Raw genomic sequence first — 19,185 nt, forward strand, 5'->3', positions numbered from 1 at the left:
CACCACCCCCACACATCCCCACACCCCACCACCCCTCCCACACCTCCCCCCCCACACCCCACCACCCCCCCCACACCCCACCACCACCCCCACGTTGTTTGTTCCCTTCCCATCCACACGGTGCCACACCCCACGCCCTCCGGGAGTCGGGAAGAAGTTTCGATGACGATGCTGGTGGTGCCGCTTCTAGCACTCGTGCCATTCTTCCAGTTGGTAGAGACGCAAGGTGTGCCTACAACAACCACAACAACAACAACAACCATCCCAACTTCTCCGCCTCCTGCATCTCCCCAGACGCCGCCGTTGCCTGCGGCTTGGTGGCCCTCGCTGCTGCTGGCCACCGTCTCCCTGCTGGTGCCGTGCGCCTGCCTCCTGCTGCTGCTCGCCTGCGCCCTGGCCGGGCGCGCGATCCTCGCGTGCCACCGCGGCACTGCGGAGGCGAGGCGGCGTCAGAGCAGCCAGAGGCAGCAGCAGGGGCAGCGGCAGGGGCAGCAGCAGCAGCAGCAGGGGCAGCGGCAGGGGCAGGGGCAGCAGCGGCAGCAGGGGCAGCAGCAGCAGGGACAGGAGTTGCAGGAACAGCAGCAGGGGGAACTGCATCAACAGCAGCAGGAACAGCAGCAGGGACAGCAGCAGGAACAGCAGCAGCAGCACGAACAGCAGCAACAGGAACAGCAGCAGCAACAGGAACATCAGCAGCAGCAGCAACAGTATCAACATAATCAGCAGCGTCAAGAAATTCACTCTCAGCAGCAGCAACGGGAACAACAAGGAGAGAGACACGAGATACAACTTCACCACGGCCGTCGGACGATCCCTCAGACAAATCTATACGCACGCCATGATGATCACCATCATCATCATCAGCAACAGCCGCGTCGCAAGCATCTTCACCAGCAGCAGCATCGTCATGATGATCGGCTGCAACAGCAGCAGCAGACTCTTAACCAACGTCATAAGCCACAGGAGCTCCACCACAAACAACATCACCACCACCACCACCACCAAGATCATCGACAGCAACGGGACCCTCAGCTCCAACAGCAACAACTCGACCATTATCAACAGCATAATCATCACGGACATCGTCCCCATCTGCTGCCTCTGCAGCAGCATCATCATCATCAACAACTCCATCACGATCTTCACCATCGAGTCGACGGGCCTGGGGGGAATGGAGTGCAGGGCCCATGGGAGGAGAGGAGACGGCAAGAGGAGAGGCAGCGGCCGAGGTGAGAGAGATAGATCGAGTAGTCGACGAGAACATAGACTACTTGAGAATTGTCCAGCGGTCAACACCAAGGATCTGAGAACGTCGTGCAGAAGTCGTGGTCCCCACACCCCATGGATCAGATAAATAGTGCAGAAATCATGGTCCAACCCCATGGATCTGAGAAACAGTGCAGACGTCATGATCCCCACCCCATGGATCTGAGAAATAGTGCAGAAATCATGGTCCCCACACCCCATGAATCAGATAAATAGTGCAGAAATCATGGTCCAACCCCATGGATCTGAGAAACAGTGCAGAAGTCATGATCCCCACCCCATGGATCTGAGAAATAGTGCAGAAGTCATGGTCTCAATCTTATGGATCTGAGAAATAGTGCAGAAATCATGGTCCCCACACCCCATGAATCAGATAAATAGTGCAGAAATCATGGTCCAACCCCATGGATCTGAGAAACAGTGCAGAAGTCATGATCCCCACCCCATGGATCTGAGAAATAGTGCAGAAGTCATGGTCTCAATCTTATGGATCTGAGAAATAGTGCAGAAATCATGGTCCCCACACCCCATGAATCAGATAAATAGTGCAGAAATCATGGTCCAACCCTATGGATCTGAGAAACAGTGCAGAAGTCATGATCCCCACCCCATGGATCCGAGAAATAGTGCAGAAGTCATGGTCTCAATCCCATGGATCTGAGAAATAGTGCAGAAATCATGGTCCCCACACCCCATGAATCAGATAAATAGTGCAGAAATCATGGTCCAACCCCATGGATCTGAGAAACAGTGCAGAAGTCATGATCCCCACCCCATGGATCTGAGAAATAGTGCAGAAGTCATGGTGTCAATCTCATGGATCTGAGAAATAGTGCAGAAATAATGGTCCCCACACCCCATGAATCAGATAAATAGTGCAGAAGTCATGATCCCCACCCCATGGATCTGAGAAATAGTGCAGAAATCATGGTCTCAATCCCATGGATCTGAGAAATAGTGCAGAAATCATGGTCCAACCCCATGGATCTGAGAAATAGTGCAGAAGTCATTTTATCCACCCCACAGATCTGAGAAATAGTGCAGAAGTCATGGTCCTCACCCCATGGGTCTGAGAATAGTGCAGAGGTCTACATTCAACACCATGGCTGCTGTAATCCAGCACTTTGAAGGCAGCGAGAGGGTTGGTGCATCACACAAATGTTTTGAAACTACCTTCCCTAATGGGCTTCGATGAGCCGTAACTCTGATGTTGCCCCTGGCATGCGTGGGTATTCTCCGGGTACCCTAGTTCCCCACGTCACCCCCAGGGCAGAGGTCGCAAACGGGTTTTGATTCCTTACCCGTACCCGGCCGCACCAGGGTCGCAAACGGGTACCCGTACCCGGCCGTACCCGTACCCTACCCGTACCCGGCCGGATACGGGTATGGTACGGGTATCGGGTACCTGATTGCGACCTCTGGGATGAAGCCATGTTGCAGGCGCGGGTGGATTGATTCTAGGAACTTGAATTGTGAGAAGAGACAAGACGTTGGGAAATGAGTGACAAACGGTGACTCACCCAGTGACTCACGGCCTACCCGTACCCGGCCGCACCAGGGTCGCAAACGGGTACCCGTACCCGTAGACCGGCCGGGTACGGGTAGCCGGGTATCGGGTAGGGTACGGGTATCGGGTACCCGGTTGCGACCTTTGCTCCAGGGTGGAGAGATGTTGACTACCTCGCCTGGTATGCAGGAAGTCTGTATATTTAGAGATTGCATGGTCTCCTCGTGGCCGCGTGATTTTTCTCCGGCTCTTCCGATTTTTCCCTCCACGTTTTTAAACATGCCGTGAAAGTATTTGGCTTGCGACAAACGCCCACGTGATATGCCACTTCGTTGAACTATCGTTTGTGATAGGTGGCTTCTGAAAAAAGATCCATATAGCTCGGTGAGCCTTACCTGGTCAAATAAAAAAAGACATTTGAAAATAAATACAGAGGACCGCAGAGCTAAAGCTACGTTTGGCATGGGCTCCTCTGTCTTTGAGAGTGAGGCAGAACACTGCAATGGTGGGAACATGTTATAGAAGTTGACGTTATTATGATTATTATGATCATCCCTGAAGGCAACCCTGTCCGTGGCCCTTGTTCACGACACCCTGGGTTTCGTGCCTGGGAGACGTTTGAGAGCAAACGCTTTTGAATGATCGTTACGATGGGTGAGAGTCGAAGAGGAGGAGAATGTGGATTCGGCAGACTGGGATTCCAGAGATGAGGTTGGCGTTGGTGGTGGGAGCAGGGGAGTAGGGAAGCTGTAGTGGAGTGGTTAGCGCGCTGCGCTACAAATCCGGCCACGTGAGTTCGAGTCCTGCTCACGGCCAACACCAGTGACGATTATCTGAATTGTTCCTGGGCCTCCCCTAGTTCGGCTCAGCCTCAAATTAGTATGTGTGTCTAAACATTGCATGGTGCTGGCCCACCCACTCGTGTGCCGTGTCGGCCGTCGCTAAGAGCACTTTCCCAAAAGTCTATTCAGGATATGCGGGGGATCTTTGTCTTTGATTGGAGTAGGATTGATGGGTTTCCGTGACATGGTGATTATGCACCAGAGGTCGCAAACGGATTTTGATTCCTTACCCGTACCCGTACCCGGCCGCACCAGGTTCGCAAATGGGTACCCGTACCCGGCCGATGACGGGTACCCTACCCGAAATGAGTGACAAACAGTTACTCACCAGTGACTCACGGCGTACCCGTACCCGTACCCGGCCGCACCAGGGTCTCGGGTAGCTGGGTATCGGGTAGGGTACGGGTATCGGGTACCCGGTTGCGACCTCTGTTATGCACTGCATATCTGCCCAGACGAGGGCTCGACAACTTGCAGCTCTGAAGCCGCAATGTGGTGGCTCTTTGGCTTCCCCCTTTGTGGCTCTTTGGCTGCCCCCTTTGCGGGCAGCCGTTTAAAACAAACATACAAATCTTCAACGTAAAGATCCTTGACTAAATATGGCAGGGAATGGGTCACCATGGAATATCTTGGTGACAACAACATGTAGAACAGTCAAATTGCATTGTTAAAGAATAACTAAGGGAGGATAAAAACTAAATAGACGCAGTTTATTCGATGACATATTTTGTTTTAAGTCAGATGTGTGTATCATCTTCTCTATATGTGCTTCTATGCATGTGTACAAGTAGCTGTGTGTATGATGCGGCCTCTAGATCTATTCTGGCACACACACACTCCCAGCACGAGGCTGACTTATTACATCTCGCAGGAGGATCGTTCAGCTCAACAAAATCGTTCCGCGGTTAAATAAGGAAGTGCGAGTTCGCGTTTTGAAGTCAATGTAAACAAGTATAACCCGTAAAAACAAAGTTTTTCACTCTAAGTCCTTTATATGCGTGGCGGCTAGATTCCTCTCGTCCTCTGGCTTGAGATGGCTGCCACCTATGGGTCAGATGATTGCATTGCACCATTAAGCAATTGGTAATTAAATATAATATTTTTTGTCCTAAAAAGTGTAAAATTTTGGAAATGTTTATTCACGAACATTAATTGTCACGCACAACGAGTCTGTGTGGAAAATGTCAGCTCGATTGGATCACGGGAAGTGGGTTAAAAAACAACCGAAAGATTTACACGGTCGTAAGCAAGCAAGCGAACTTAATATAAATGATTTAAAAACAAACCCATGTATGCTTGTTCATAAGTGTGGTTGTTCGTAAGTCGGAGACTACCTTATTATCCTACCAACTGGCTCCGCCCACCATTAATTAATAGCCCCACCCACCAATGCCTACTATCCCCAACTAACCACTACCTGCTGTCCACACCCACCACCTGTCCCCACCCACCACGACCTACTGCCCCTACCCACCACCACCTGATGTCCCAAAACACCACCAAACTACAGTCTATTTAAAGGGAGAGTCCTTTCTTGTAACATCTGGCAGTCCAGAGTTTTGCTGCTAAAATGAAGCACTTCCAGCAACTTGTGTGGCTGATGGGTGGTGGAAGAAATTATTTTATAGCTTGATGTGATGAGACATTTTGCTAATGTATTTTGTTCACGAAGGATGTTTGTTCCGCACTCAATTATAAAATGAAATATATGTTTAAGTTAAGGTGAGGCGCTTGGTATTATTGGCTGAACAAAGTTCAGTGTAAATATGAGACGACATTCTGTAGTTTTTTTTTGGTTCACGTTCCTAGCAGAAATCAAACAAGGCCACGTACTGACATGTCACATGGACTATTGTCCACACTTCTGAAGTGATGAGCCACGATTTTGCACATGTCTGCCCGGCTAGTAACAGGATATGTTGATAGTAATAGGGTTTTACCATTTCAACTGGTACAAAAACTGACACCTTTATACAAGGCATCATGTTTGCAATAACCACAACACAAGCAGTCAAAATGCAAACAAAAAGAAAGGCTCTAAGAAAAGCTGTCTCGGGTGTGGACCAATCAACTTCAAGGACAGTGAATATCATTATCATCATCAGAGTTGTTTCTTTTTGTTTGCATTTTGACTTCTTGTGTTGTGGTTATTGCAAACATGATACCTTGTATAAAGGTGTCAGTTTTGTACCAGTTGAAAGGGTAAAACCCTATTACTAAGAAAAGGTAAACAAATAAAAAACAGAGAAATGTAATACAATACACTATTAGACATTATTGTAAAAATATATAAAAAGTCCATCCTATGTGTTAGTGAACTTTTTTAATATTTTAGGCAGAAAATGGCAGGAAATTCATTTAAAATTTAGATATATTTTTTCTGGGGGGAGGGACCCCCAGACCCCCTGGAAGATTTGGTCCCCCCCAATGTTGACCCCATGGCATAGTGAGGAGATGTTGAGTTTACTATTGTAGTGTCAACGGAGCAGGAGACATGATTCTTGAGCAGGCACCTTCTTTATTTGACACCTTCAGGTTCACAGTTTCGCCCTCACTTCTCCCAAGCTGTATAGCCTAGCCTGGACACAACCCTGACTGTGTTACACTGACGGCGTCGACCGAGACAGCCAACAACTATCCGGCAGCGCACTTATCTAGTGAAGACGGCAGCGACGAAGACGACAGCGACGACGAGACGAGTGCACTTCCCAGAACCGACAGCCACGAGCTCCGGCTCTCCGCTGCTTTTATCCTACTCGGCCCGACCTGGCTCCGCCCTGGCCGCGCCTGCCTCCTCGAACCTTATCCCCTCCCTTTGATGCTGCTAATCCTGCATAATGCACGGGCATAATATGACTTTGAAACCCCCCGCCCACCTCCTACGCATTTCACAAGTAGTACTAATCACATATCTGCATTTCCCATAAATATGCTAAATTTCTCTTGATATGCAAATTATCTTGTCAAGGCGCTCTTCCACCTCCAACCCAGCTTAAATATACGCTCCAAGCTTGGTGGTGTTTCATTCAGACGCTGTCTCCCCGACAGACCTGTTCTTCACCTGAGGATGGCTGCTTGCGTTGTGGCCGAAACGTCGTGATAATTATTTTATTATGTTTTATTTTTATTATTTTATTATTTCCCTTCTACGTGACGTTACCGAAAGAACCAAGAAGAGGGTTCCAGAGGCTTCCAGCAAGTGTCTCTGTGACCCTTGCCCTAGTCCCTCCACCGTGCTGACACAGCCGCGTCAGTGCCCACCGGCGTGTGTGCTGCTCGTCTACCGCAGTTGCCGTTGCTGGACAACAGGCGGCGCTATTACACTACACTATCAGAAGGCGTTTATCAGTTTCTCAACGGTAATTAATGCTGTGGCGGTTATGTAACATCATTTAAGCAGTTTAACACGTAGACCTTCGCGACCAATATTATTCATAATCAACGTTTTTGGGTTTAGATCGCGTTATTTATAAATGTGTCGTAACCCTCCACCACCCGACACGGCCAATCAGTAAAAAAGTGTCACGTTGACAAAAGACAAATAGTTCACTGCTTTAGCCCAACGGTGTGTTGAAGCGTGAAACCATAATATTTACAATTTGAGTAGTACGACGTTTCGCTGGTAATTGCATCCAGCATCATCGGTGCACGCTTCAACACACCGGTGGGCTAAAGCAGTGAACTATTTGTCTTTTGTCAACGTGACACTTTTTAATCATTTAAGCAGCTCATTTCATTCATTGTTTTCCTGCGTAACTGAGAGTACTTGATACAGTAAATCTGGCTGTGACGGTCCCACCTGATGACGGAGACTTGTGTTGCCTCCGAAACGTCGTGATTTATGATTTTATTTATATTATTATTTCTATTATTTTATTATTATTATTATTATTATTATTTATTTTTACCTACGTGACTTTACCGAAAAAACCTAAGGGTATGAATCCTTGCAGTCACGAAAGCTTCAAATATAGAAATAACTGAGAGCATATGGCATTGTAAGAAATTGTAGATTGTAAAGTTTAGAACACTTATGGCAGGCTTGTGTTAAGTACACTGCAGTTGTGTGGAAATACAATTAGATGTAAAATACAATTTCACAGTTATGGGCAAATTTATATCGCGATAATCACGTTGTAAAATGTAATGTGCGATCTGTTCTATAACTCTGCTATTGGATGCAATGCCATGGATGTATTAGAGAACACATTTTTTTTATAACACCGATGCAATTTGGATAGACTGCAATTGAGTGAACGGAACTACGTCACGCAAGTAGGAATAAGCGGTTCTCCAGGTGGCTCGGGGTAGCATTGCCCAATGCGGGATGCTGCTGGATGCTTCTAGATACTACCCACCACACGCACCGCAGTCTTTGTTCGGCCTGCATCACGCATCTCATCACGGACTGTGCTTTACCCTAGATTATAAAAAAAATATTATAACGCAATTTTCCACAACACGGTGTTCTTCACGATCGCAACTACTCCTGCCGCCTTCTAGGAGAGAGAGATAAAGAATGCTGGCTTTGACAATGTTCCTCTTTGCCCCCCCCCCCCTTTCCAGGTTTCTCTCCACAAGCAGCAGCTCCGGGCTTCCTGCTAATGCGGTGCCCCCCAATTCTCCAGCCAGCGAGCTCAGTGGGGTAAGAATGCATGCGTGGGGGGCTGTGTGTCTGTTGTGCGTCACCATTTTCATGGTGGGAGATGTCAAATTTCACACGGGTTTCTGCTTATGACGGGTCTTTTTTTTTACGTGAACTTATGTAAGCAATTCCAGCGGAATAATAAATGAAAGCACTAAAAGGAGAGGTCCTTCCCAGGAGAAAACGCCCCCCAAGCCTACGCGCTTCTACAAACTGGACATCAAATTAACATTGCACGTGAAATGCAATCTATCTCTCTCAGGAACACTTCAAGGCCTTAACGTCAACGTACCGTAGACACTCGATTATCGGCATGCGGTTTATCTGATTTCCAGATTAACTGCGCACCTGAGAATGTGACGAAAGTAATTAACCCTTAAGCCCGAATTTAGAATCCAAAAACAGTGATACATTTCGACTTAAAGCTTTAGTGACTGCAGGGATTCATCTTCTTGGTTCTTTCGGTAAAGTCACGTAGAATGGAAATAATAAAATAATAAAAATGAAACATAATAATATAATTCTCACGACGTTTCGGCCACAACGCAAGCAGCCGTCCTCAGGTGGAGAACAGGTCTGTCGAGTAGACAGATTCTGAATGACACACAATTGCACACACAACTGTCTTCTCGACAGACCTGTTCTCCACCTGAGGACGGCTGCTTGCGTTGTGGCCGAAACGTCGTGAGAATTATTTTATTATGTTTTATTTTTATTATTTTATTATTTCCATTCTACGTGACTTTACCGAAAGAACCAGTGATACAATTTGTATTACAAGTCACGTGCTTAAACCGAACACATATGTTGCTCCAGTTAATACGAGATCCATGTGATCGCCCCTATGGTGAAGTAGTTGCATATCTTTACAGCAGTGGGGCGGAGTTTGATTGATTTTGATTTGCGTAGCTCTGCTATCCACTTCATGGGCTGAGTCTTCAGCTGGGTGGGAGCAGGAAAGTGTTATTATTTATATATTTGAAGCTTTCGTGACTGCAAGGATTCATACTCTTAGGTTGTTTCGGTAAAGTCACGTAGGTAAAAAATAAATAATAAAAAGGCACATTAAAAATTATATAAATAATAATGATACAGTAAATCTAGCTGTGACGGTCCCACCTGATGACGGAGACTGGTGTTGCCTCCGAAACGTCGTGATTTGTAATTTTATTTCTATTATTTTTCATATTATTTTCAATATGCATGCTATTTATTTATTTTCCCCCGACGTGACTTTACCGAAAAAACCTAAGAGTAAGTGTCATCATCACTGAGCACGTGCATCGATTGGTAAATCGTTCGTTTTTTGCAAAAACATCCGCGGAAAATGCGTAGTTTAGGATTGTCCGCGAATTGGAATTATCCGCAACCGTCCTCGCTGTCATTAGCGTGGATAATCGACAAACTGCTGTATTGGCACAGCATGAATTACACATCAAAAACACTGACCAGGTGCACAATATCCCATTCGTCGGTTCAGATTCATCACCGTTATGCGTCACACCCTAAGCATGGCATGTTCACCACCAGGAAAAACATCACAGACCTCTGCTTGTTCCACGGAGCTTTTAGTTCATTGTCTCCGATTAGCATGGTTGGCTACGTATGGTGCAAAAGAAGTTCAACATACATTACAGTAGAATTGTCGATTATCCGCGCTAATGATGGGGAGGACGGCTGTGGATAATTCAAAATCGCGGAAAATCCAAAAACGACAATTTTCTGTGGCTCTCTCTATGCCAAAGACCACTAATGTAGGTATAAATCATGTTTAAGTTAAGAAAATTGAGTTTTGGTAATGAACAAAAAATTGTAGTAAGTATGAACATTTGATATTGCGCATTCTTATAAGTCCAGTCCATCATGAATGTGCATTCATCACACGTTGAAGTAGGATCTGTGAAACAACAACACTGTTTTGTGTCTGTTGCGGAACTGGCTCAGACTCGGGGATGGATCTCGATCATGAGTTTGTAGCTTGTTCCAGGTCTTTAGACCGGAGACCCCGAAACTATGTTGGCCGTATCGCACTAGTTTAACACGCGGGTCGTAGTCCGAGTCAATTTGGGTCTGTTGAAGCTGGTACACACTGATTTGCGAGATAGGATGGAGCAGATCAATAGAGAATGTATTGATCTTGTTTAATAACAAAAGTCCACACGAAAACACACACTAACTTAATGTTAAAACAACACGACGCTTCCGTTTCTCTCCCGCCATGCAGTTTCATGAGTTAAAGCTCAAAAACTAAATTATCCGTTAAATCACTGAAAATGAAGCACAACTGACGATTTGGATTGTTACTCTCTCGATTTAGAATGAATGCTCACGATCGACGATCGATCTATGATGCGCATGCTCAGTGATGATAACACTTTCCTGCTCCCGCCCAGCAGAAGACTCGGCCCACGACAATCAACATCATTCAAAGTCCGGCACTGTTGTAAAGATACGCAACGACTCTACTGTACAGTAGAGGTGATCATGTGGATTTCTGATTAACCTGAGCAACATATTTGTTCGGTTTAAGCACGTAACTTGTAGTAAAAATTTCTAAGAATAAAAATGTATAACTGTTTATAGATTATTAATTTGGGCTTAAAGGAAATTCCATGAGCTATTGATTCACAATAAAGGTTTTTTGGGTTCAGATCGCGTTATTTATAAATGTGTCGTAACCCTCCACCACCCGACACGGCCAATCAGTAAAACATGTGTCACGTTGACAAAGGACAAATAGTTCACTACTTTAGCCCACCAGCGTGTTGAAGAGTGAATCAACATCATTTAAAATTTGAGTACGACGTTTCGCTGGTAATTAAATCCAGCTTCAAATTGCCCAATGAATGATGTTGGTTCACTCTTTAACACACTGGTGGGCTAAAGTAGTGAACTATTTGTCCTTTGTAAACGTGACACATGTTTTACTGTTTGGCCGTGTCGGGTGGTGGAGGGTTACGACACATTTATAAATAACGCGATCTAACCCAAAAAAAACCTTGATTGTGAACAATATTGGTCGCGAAAGCCTACACGTTAAACTTATTGATTCATGTCCAAATCTCAGGTGCGTGGTTAATCCCCAAATTGGATCAACCACACGCAGATCATCAAGAGTCCACAGTATTTGGCTGCGATACATTTCCACGTTGAGCTATCATTTGTGGCCAGGTCGCTTCTGATAAATAACTACATACAGTAGCTCAGTGGACCTTACCTGGTATATAGTATAGGACGAAAAAAGTGAACACCTGTTGCAATTTTTTAAACATCTGCGCTGGGGCACACGAATGCTGCCCGAACATGGTGCCGGTCACGCCATGGCCAACGTGTGCTGTGCAGACAATTTTAAGTGCTCACTTAACAGAACTTTCCTTGGTAATAGGCATATCTATACCTAAGTAATCTTAAAAAATGAAGCAATGATTACGAAGCTCACATTAAATAAAAACACTCCGTGGTGTAATAATATGTGCTTTTAATCTGCGGAAAATAATAATAGAGGTTTTTTGGATTAGATCGTGTAAATATAAATGTGTCTTCTTGGTTCTTTCGGTAAAGTCACGTAGAATGGAAATAATAAAATAATTAAAATAAAACATAATAAAATATTATGAAACAATGATTACGAAGCTCGATTTAAAGCTTTCGTGACTGCAGGGATTCGTCTTCTTAGTTCTTTCGGAAAAGTCACGTAGACTGGAAATAATAAAATAAAATAAATAAAACATAATATTTTATTAAAGTCACGTAGAATGGAAATCATAAAATAATAAAAATAAAACATAATATTTTATTATGTTTTATTTTAATTATTAAAATAATAAAAATAAAACATAATATTTTATTATATTTTTTTTATTATTTTATTATTTCCATTCTATGTGACTTTTCCGAAAGAACCAAGAAGATGAATCCCTGCAGTCACAAAAGCTTTAAATCGAAATATAAATGTGTCGTTAAAGCCGCCACCACACGACACAGCCAATTAGCAAGGTTTGTCACGTAAACAAAACGTGCCAATTCGTTATCAGTACAGCACACCGGTGTGTTGGAGAGTAAACCCCAGAGGTCGCAACCGGGTACCCGATACCCTTATCCTACCCGATACCCGGCTACCCGTACCCGGCCGGGTACGGGTACCCGTTTGCGACCCTGGTGCGGCCGGGTACGGGTAGGCCGTGAGTCACTGGGTGAGTCACTGTTTGTCACTCATTTCCCAACGTCTTGTCTCTTCTCACAATTCAAGTTCCTAGAATCAACCCACCCGCGCCTACAACGTGGCTTCATCCCAGAGGTTGCAATCGGGTACCCGATACCCGTACCCTACCCGTACCCGGCTGGGTACGGGTAAGGTAAGGGTACGGCCGGGTACGGGTACGGGTACCCGTTTGCGACCCTGGTGCGGCCGGGTACGGGTAGGGAATCAAAACGCGTTTGCGACCTCTGGTAAACCCACAATATTTACAATTCGAGTATGACGTTTCTATTATTGATCATTTTGATCGCAAAAGCCTACTTGCTAAACTGACTAATCTCTATGGGGAGGAGAATTTCGTCCGTGAGGCCACACAATCATAATGAGTTAGACAGCGAGCTTAGTGTCTCTAGCCCGGTTACTATCATTGGATTCATCTTCTTGGTTCTTTCGGTAAAGTCACGTGGAATGGAAATAATAAAATAATAAAAATAAAACATAATAAAGTAATTCTCACGACGTTTCGGCCACAACGCAAGCAGCCGTCCTCAGGTGAAGAACAGGTCTGTCGATAAGACAGAGTCTGAATGACACGTCCTGGGCTTGGAGCGTCTATTTCAGCTGGGAGGGAGGAGGAAGAGCGCCTTGACAAAATAATTTACATATCAAGAGGATTTTTTGCATATTTATGGGAAATGCAGATATGCGACTAGTACTACTTGTGAAATGCGTAGGAGGTTTGGCGGGGGGTTTAAAGCCATGTTTTGCCCGTGCATTATCATTGGATTCCTCCAGTATATATACATATTCTGATTCTGATGACTGATTCTGATGACTGATTCAATCTGTCTTACCCTACCCACCGCCCCCTCCCCCTTTTAATCTCTATCTTCGTGCCCAAGCCCCGACCGGCTATTTTACGGACCTACAAGTCGAAAAGCCATCTTGGAATGGTGCCCGAGGCTCCGGGAGGTCCCATTGCCGCGGGGTCGTCCCAAGGTTCTGCTTACAGCGGCTCCATGGGAGGAGGTCACGACGTGGAGTGCGGGGCCAGTGCAGGTGCAGCCAACCCCAACAAACACAGACCACCTCCACTCATTACACACCGAAGACAAAAATCCCCCGGTCGAGCCTGTAACTGTTGAGGCAAGCGCTGTTAGCTAGTAGCACCTATGAAGGTCGATACACGGAGCACGTGGGGAGATGGGTGGCCGGCCAGCACCATGCCCCATCTATAATCACTTAGTGATTAGTACTAGTCTTATCCTATCCATAATCACCTAGTGACTATTACCACTAGTCCTACCCCATCCATCATCAACAGACTCATGCATACAGTCTGTAGACCAATCATTGTTCAGCGCACGGACACACATGAAAGACAAATATCCCCATATAGCCTTAACAGACTGTTGGGGCAAGTGCTGTTAGCGAGTAGCAACTATGAAGGCCAGCACTGTGGCAGACGAGGGGGTGAGTGGCCAGCACCAAACCCGGCTGCCTTTGTCTCCCCAAGTGGCGATGTTTACACACCACACCAGGTACTCATTTGAGGCACCGTCAACCTTGAGGAGGCCCAGGACCAGTTCAGATAATCGCCACTGGTGGTGACCATGAGCAGGAATCGAACTCTGGTCGCCGGGTTTGTAGCACAGTGCAATAACCGTCACACTACTGCTCCTCAAACACACACACGCATAACACTGGTAGGAACCTCCCGGTTACACCAGCCCACAGGGGATTATTGTGTCCGTCGTGCAGGGAGGGGCTGGGTGGGGAGGGAGGGGCTGGGTGGGGAGGGGTGGGTGGGGAGGGGCTGGGTGGGGAGGGTGGGGCTGGGTGGGGAGGGTGGGGAGGGAGGGGCTGGGAGGAGAGGGTGGGGCTGGGTGGGGGGGTGGGAGGGGTGGGGCTTGGTGGGGAGGGGCTGGTCACCCCGTGGTGCCCTTATAAAACTCAACGTTTAACCTACTCACGCCGGCTTGTGCCCGCCAAACAGTCGGCCATATTTGCGGAATACACTACGCCGCCTTTGACCCTGGCCATTGACCGAGCAACCCAACGTTCCTACCAGCTCCCTCCGCAGGAATGTGTTCAATGTATCTAAACCCACACTTCCTCAATGCCCACACACACCTCTGAACCCACAATACCTTCTCACAACTGCATACAAAGACCCCCCCCCCACCTGCCTGTAGAGCCTTCGATTTGGTTATGCTCATGATGAAACTACTGTATGCGTGTGATGATCGATTGTCTTCATTATGTACAGTTACAGGTTTTTGGTACAGCACAATTAGAGTCGATTGATACTCAAATCACTGGAGATGAAATTGATAATTTTACCAATATAGGTTCTCATTCACACTCTGATAGATTCTTTCCATCCACACCTCTAGATTATCTTGATTGTCACCCCCTTTAGATTGTCTGTATTTTATGGTAGAGTCACATCCTGTATATTTTCTAATCTCTATAACGTTTAATGTATGTGCCCACTTGCAGTTGAATTATGCAAAGTCTCGGGCTGTATTCGAGGTGTGCTTCTGTGTGGTGCGTCAGCAGGCAAGGCTATGTTGGCTGGGTCATGTAGCCCGAATGCCCAGCCACCGCCAGATAGAGGGGGAGAGATGATGTGGTACAAGAGGATGTGGAGCTGAGTGGACTTGCCGATATCTGGTACCAGCGGTGTCTAGATCGGCCTCTGTGGAGGAGGCTTGTGAAGGACTCTAATGGGCAGTTGGAGACACAACAACGAGAGGAACGCCGGGTGGCTAAAACACAGCAAGTTGGCACAGTAGGGGGCACAGGTCGTGCATCGGTCAGTCATCTCAGTCAGTCGACCCATGGCACCTGGGTCTGTCCCGTGACCTCCTTCCAGTGGGCATTCGACACTTCATGTGGCCTGAACGTGCACATAGCCTGGCACAAGCGCCGTGGTGACGTCAACGCCACTTTGTGGCGAATGGCGAGTATTGGTGTGCGAGGATTTGTAGTGTCGCGGTTAGTGCGCTGAGCTACGAACCCGGTGACCTTAGTTCGATTCTGCTCACGGCCAACACTAGTTACGATTATTTTAGCCGGTCCTGGGCCTCCACTAGGTCGACTAAGCCTAAAATGAGCATCTGGTGTGGTGTGTAAACATCGCCACTTGGGAGAAAAAGGCGGTCGGGCGTGGTGCTGGCTCACCCACCCCCTCGTGTACCATTCCGGCCTTCATAGGTGCTCGCCAACAGCCTGTTCAGGCTATACGAGTGAGCTTTGTCTTTGTGTGTAGTATTTGTGTTTATTTGTGGTGCTTTGTTTCTCTCTGCCCCCTCTTGTGTAGGAGTCTCGCAGTGCGCCGTCTCCTCCCTGTGCAGTGACTCAGTCTGGCTGGCGTGTGACTGGGAACAACGCCACCGCGAACTTGCAGCGAGGTCTTCTCCGCGGTCATCCAGGGCCCCCCCGCCGCTACTTTGCACGCTGCAGTACTGCGTCTGATGTCGGTCGACCAACATGACGGTCGCTTTGGTGACAGCGGCGGTGGCGGTGGTGATGATGGTGATAGTGACAATGGAAATAAATGATGCACTGTCGACAAAAATACAAATCAGTTTAGCACATAGGTTTTCGCGACCAATTTTATCCACGGGAGGTTTTTGGGTTAGATCGCATATATATAAATGCTAATTGAAAGCTTTCGTGACTGCAGGGATTCATCTTCTTGGTTCTTTCGGTAAAGTCACGTAGAATGGAAATAATAAAATAATAAAAATAAAACATGATAAAATAATTCTCATTCAGACGCTGTCTCCCCGACAGACCTGGTCTTCACCTGAGGACGGCTGTTTGCGTTGTGGCCGAAACGTCGTGAGAATTATTTTATTATGTTTTATTTTTATTATTTTATTATTTCCATTCTACGTGACTTTACCGAAAGAACCAAGAAGATATATAAATGCTGTCTCGTTAACCCCTCCATCACCCGACACAGCCAATTAGTAAGGGTTTGTCACGTACACAAAACGTGCCAATGTATTACTAGTTCAGCACACCGGTGTGTTGGAGAGTAAACCCACTGCATTTACAATTTTAAAACGCATTTAAGTTTCCGCGATATCACCCAAAAACCTCTTGTATGGCTAAAATAAAAATATTGTGAACGTGAAATTCACCTTGCACGAGAAAAAATTTCATTGTACAATAGGGGGCACCTGGGTAATACATACGGTGGATGTTTTGCGTTTACATTTGCCTCACAAGGTGAGTATGGAAGAGTAGTCCGAGACTAACCCAAGAGCACAGTTCTTTAGAACTCCCCTCTAGTGGGGGTTCTTTCGCCAGCGGTGGTGTGCAAGTGATTGCAGGGACTCTACTTAAAACCAAGGCGATGTCGGTCGCCCAAGTGTGATTGCTCCGTTGCGCGAGTGGGGTGAAATTGAGTTTGGTGACTGCTCTCAAGGGGCATATTCGGCGTCGCGTTGGTGCAAAGTTTTCTAATTTTTATTATGCTACAGAACAAAACTAATTTATTGTTTTACTCACAGTTTGGCACGTCGCGTCACGAGTGTTGTGTAAAAAAAAATCACTTGTTCACATTCACGGTCACGCGTGCATGTTTTGGTTGAGCTGCGTGTGCATGTCTATTGCTGCGTTCGTTGTTGTGTTTAAGATATTTATTTACGTGTGATTTGGATGTCTTTTTGTTGATCAGTTTATTTAAAGAAGCCTATTGGAAAGGTAACGGTGATTTAAATGCATCAATAAAATGTGCCAATGATTACATCAAATTTGACCTCGACTGCAAGCGACGAAACCATTCACCTGGAGTCCATGATGCACTTCCATTTTTAAATCCTTTATATTAAGTTCGCTTGCTTGCTTAGGACCGTGCAAATCTTTCGGTCGTTTTTAACCCACTTCCCGTGATCCAATCGAGCTGACATTTTGCACACAGACTCATTGTGCGTGACAATGCATTTTCGTGAGAAAAAAAATTCCACAATTTTACACTGTTTAGGGAATTTTTTTTAAATATTTAATTACCAATTGTTTAATGCTGCCAGACAATCATCTGACCCATAGGTGGCAGCCATCTCAAGCCAGAGGACGAGAGGACTCTAGCCGCCCCGATGCCACGCATATAAAGGATTTATAGCGAAAAACTTTGTTTTTACGGGTTTACTTTTTTGTCAGTTTATCTTGAAGTACTCTGTGAGCCAAGCAGCTCTTGAATCGGGATTCATGAACAAAAGCATCGTTTCCCTGGCAAACACAACTTGCACAACAGGTCGCAAGAAAGACAAAAATGAAAAGGAAAAAAAATTGTGAAGAGAAAAAAAATGGCAAAAAATCATATAATGTCACGTACAGCAGCAACGTCTCGGAGTACACCGCAGGGGGTTAGGTTCCGTATACTCCCCACGTAAGCGCGAATTCGTGTAAGTTGGGGTTCGCCTATGAGTGTATATACATATAAACTACTATATACTATAATTGTTTTTTTACCCTTCTATCTGGCAACAAAACTGATACCTTTTTTTACAAGGAGTCATGTTTGCATAGACCGCAATACCTGCAGTCATAATACAAACAAAAGAACATAACTCTGATAATGTGCACTGTCCTTGAAGTTGATTGGTCCACACCCGAGACAGCTTTCCTTAGAGCCTAGTCTCACATGGGTTGGACCAGATGCGCCTTTTGGCGTCATCTGGTCCAACCCATGTGAGACTAGTCATCTGGTCCAACCCATTTGAGACTAGGCTCTAAGGAAAGCTGTCTCGGGTGTGGACCAATCAACTTCAAGGACAGTGCACATTATCAGAGTTATGTTCTTTTGTTTGTATTATGACTGCAGGTATTGTGGTCTATGCAAACATGACTCCTTGTAAAAAAAGGTGTCAGTTTTGTTGCCAGATAGAAGGGTAAAAAACCTATTATCAATCATAATCATGTTAGAAAAATATGGTTATGTAATATGAAGATGCACCCGGGGGGTAACTGGGCCATGGTGACAGGCTCTGCCGGCCTCAGCCCGCAGCCAATGGGACGTCGAGCCAGGGGCGTGGCAACATCTGGAAGGTTCCAGGGAGCGAGGCTGATTATTGGCTGCGTGGTATCACGTGGGCCAGGTGTTATAAGGGATGGGGAGAGACAGCTCAGGGTCAGTGTGGAGAGGGGCTAAAGAGGGACCACGTCTGTGCCGCCAGCGGCCACGTGGCAGGCCAGAGGCTGTCTCCCACACACCGTCAACCAGCGGTGTGAGGGAGCGCCACGCTCGGGGAACGAGAGTAACGGGGGGAAAGGGAACCCGGCATGTGAGGAAGCCGTGTAATGAAGAACGAATAACGAAAAGACAAAAGACACGATATCGTCCGGAGCGGATTTATTACAGTTTCATTAAAAAATGTGAATCATGAAAAAAACAAGATTCAAGATGGATATTTAACATATTTGTACTTAAGATCAAGTTCAAGTTCATGTATTAGGTATAGCCCTGTGAGCCATTCGGCTCTTAAATCGGGTGCAACCGCAACAAACAAAAAACAAAAACATGAACAAGAAAACATCTTAAAGTGACTATGTGCAAACAGAAAATCCAAGAAAAGACAGCAAAATATTACAGAAAAATCACCGTACACCATGGTGGTCATGAGGCAGTGCAGTGGCTTCCTGCACGGCACTGTGCACTCAGTGACCTGGGTTCGATTCCCATCCACAAGTAACATCAGTGGTGAGTAATAAC

General features: G+C 46.2%; 1 protein-coding gene across 1 annotated transcript; it reads left to right on the forward strand.

Annotated features, from left to right (window-relative positions):
• Nucleotides 1-129: 129 nt before the first annotated feature.
• On the forward strand, nt 130-17,232 carry LOC144737954 (uncharacterized). Its single transcript, XM_078620864.1, has 4 exons — nt 130-1,229; nt 8,182-8,260; nt 13,361-13,517; nt 15,784-17,232. Exons 1-4 carry the CDS (start codon nt 163-165, stop codon nt 15,936-15,938), a joined length of 1,458 nt encoding a protein of 485 aa, XP_078476990.1. The 5' UTR covers nt 130-162; the 3' UTR covers nt 15,939-17,232.
• Nucleotides 17,233-19,185: the final 1,953 nt, after the last annotated feature.

This window comes from Lampetra planeri, chromosome 76 (assembly GCF_965212315.1).
Source record: "Lampetra planeri chromosome 76, kcLamPlan1.2.h2, whole genome shotgun sequence".
NCBI lineage: Eukaryota > Metazoa > Chordata > Hyperoartia > Petromyzontiformes > Petromyzontidae > Lampetra > Lampetra planeri.

Excerpts from the sequence above, each read along its gene's own strand:
- LOC144737954 (XM_078620864.1), top strand. The coding sequence starts at position 163 with ATGACGATGCTGGTGGTGCCGCTTCTAGCACTCGTGCCATTCTTCCAG. Across the intron at positions 1,230-8,181 it reads GAGGAGAGGCAGCGGCCGAG|GTTTCTCTCCACAAGCAGCA; the intron begins GTGAGAGAGATA and ends CCCCCTTTCCAG. Across the intron at positions 8,261-13,360 it reads CAGCCAGCGAGCTCAGTGGG|CCCCGACCGGCTATTTTACG; the intron begins GTAAGAATGCAT and ends TTCGTGCCCAAG.